At 55.4% G+C, this 1,780-nt stretch overlaps 1 protein-coding gene across 1 annotated transcript; it reads right to left on the minus strand.

Moving 5' to 3' along the window:
• Positions 1-381: 381 nt before the first annotated feature.
• LOC124695816 (adenylate isopentenyltransferase 3, chloroplastic-like) lies at positions 382-1,497 on the minus strand. The gene has a single exon (XM_047228628.1). The coding sequence runs from the start codon at positions 1,495-1,497 to the stop codon at positions 382-384; it is 1,116 nt and encodes a 371-aa protein (XP_047084584.1).
• Positions 1,498-1,780: the final 283 nt, after the last annotated feature.

A 1,780-nucleotide genomic window follows, 5' to 3' on the forward strand; every position in this document is an offset into this window, starting at 1 on the left:
GCACCTAACAAACCAGTTTTTGGTTGAATAGAGTCGATGTTGATGATCGTAGACATATACCCATGAAAATAGTATTCAGCGGAGAGCATAATACGTATATAGCATAAAATCCATAAAATAATCTCTCAGGAAGACATCCATAGATAATATGAAACAACAGCAAGTGACATATAATGACACGAATGTCTTCAAAGGATCCATGCATATGAGTTTTCCATAATTATTCAGACACCAGAAATAGTCCTTAAATTAAACAGTAACACTAGCTTAAGCTCATGACCCTTGTATCACCCCATCTCCCGTGCATCTGTCAGTCTAAGCACCAGTGGGTAAGCAGTACAAGCACCATGCAAAGCTGAAGCCATGCACGCACGTCGTCGCTTAGACTGCGTGTGACCCCTCTCCACCAGCTGCATCTGGACCAGCCTCTCCAACGCCGGCATTGCCTCCATCACCGTCGCCTTCACCGGGGGCAGCTCCTTTCGCGGCCTCCTTGTCCTTGTGCACCGCTGGCAGGGCCAGAACGGCACCGCTGGCTGCATCTGGCGATATAGTGAACCCACGAAAAACCTTGGCCATCTCCTCGTCCAACTCCAGATCAGTAGGCAGTTTGTCAGCTGCATCGGGGATGAAAGTCTGGGTCTCCAGGAAGCGCTTGACCATCTCCTGGCATGGCTCCCACACGACCGTCTCCCAGGCCTCCTGTCCGAGGCCGGCGGCCATGCAGGCGAACACGATGGTGGCGTCGACGCGGCGGACGTCCCAGCCTTCCATCCCGCTGAGGCGCTGGATCTTGGCCTGCTGCGCCAGCACCAGTCCGAAGGTGTTGGCCTTGATCTGGCGCACGGCGTGATCGAACCTCTCCGCGAGGTCGACCGCCTCTGCCACAGCGCCTTCGCGCTCAGTTTGCTCCAACAGCAGCAGGTAGTCGTGCATCTCGGGAAGCCCGATGGCGCGGCGCACGCCTCGGCTGTAGTCCGCGTTCCCGGCGTCGAACACGGCGCGCGCCTCGTGCGCCAGCCCGCGCTGCACCATGTCGTCCACACGGAGCGCCGTGTACCACTCCAGCAACTCCGGCGTGGCGTCAAGCCAGATGAAGAGGCAGTCGTAGGCGGCGCGGAACGCCGCGTTGTCGCCTTCCACCAGCGCCTCGATGTAGGTGTTGGACCCACCTGCGACGACGGGGAGACGGCCCGCGGCGAGGATGCGGGCGATGGCCGCGGACGCCTCGCGGCAGAAGTCCTCAGCGGTGAAGTCGGCGTCCGGGTGCACGCCGCCGAGGAGGTGGTGAGGCACGCCGGCACACTCCTCCTCAGTGACCTTGTTTGTGATTACCGGCACGCCGTCGTACATCTGGATCTTGTCAGAGTTGATCACCTCGCCATCGAACTGCTGGGCGAGGGCGATGGCGAGCTTGGACTTCCCGGTGGCCGTGGCGCCCAGCACGAAGACGACCTTGGGCTTGGGGGACTGGCCGTTCATGCCCTTGGACTCCATTGATCAGCAGCTGCTCATGGAAGAAGAAGAGGCAATCCATGGTTATTTCGACACACGGATCAAATGCATGGTACATATACTGATTACATACACTTTGAAAAACAAATATCACAATTCATACATAGTTGATGGAAAATTATACCTTTGCAAGTTGACATATTACACAAGCAAGAAACTGAATGTACATATCGAGAGGGCTGCACTGGTACATTAGTGTGCAAACAAACAAATAAACATCTGAAATAATTCGATATCCTATAACAAATGCATACAAGACCGATGT

Source organism: Lolium rigidum, chromosome 3 (genome assembly GCF_022539505.1).
Source record: "Lolium rigidum isolate FL_2022 chromosome 3, APGP_CSIRO_Lrig_0.1, whole genome shotgun sequence".
NCBI classification, from domain to species: Eukaryota; Viridiplantae; Streptophyta; class Magnoliopsida; order Poales; family Poaceae; genus Lolium; species Lolium rigidum.

Coding starts and splice junctions, on each gene's coding strand:
- LOC124695816 (XM_047228628.1), bottom strand. CDS start 1,497: ATGGAGTCCAAGGGCATGAACGGCCAGTCCCCCAAGCCCAAGGTCGTC.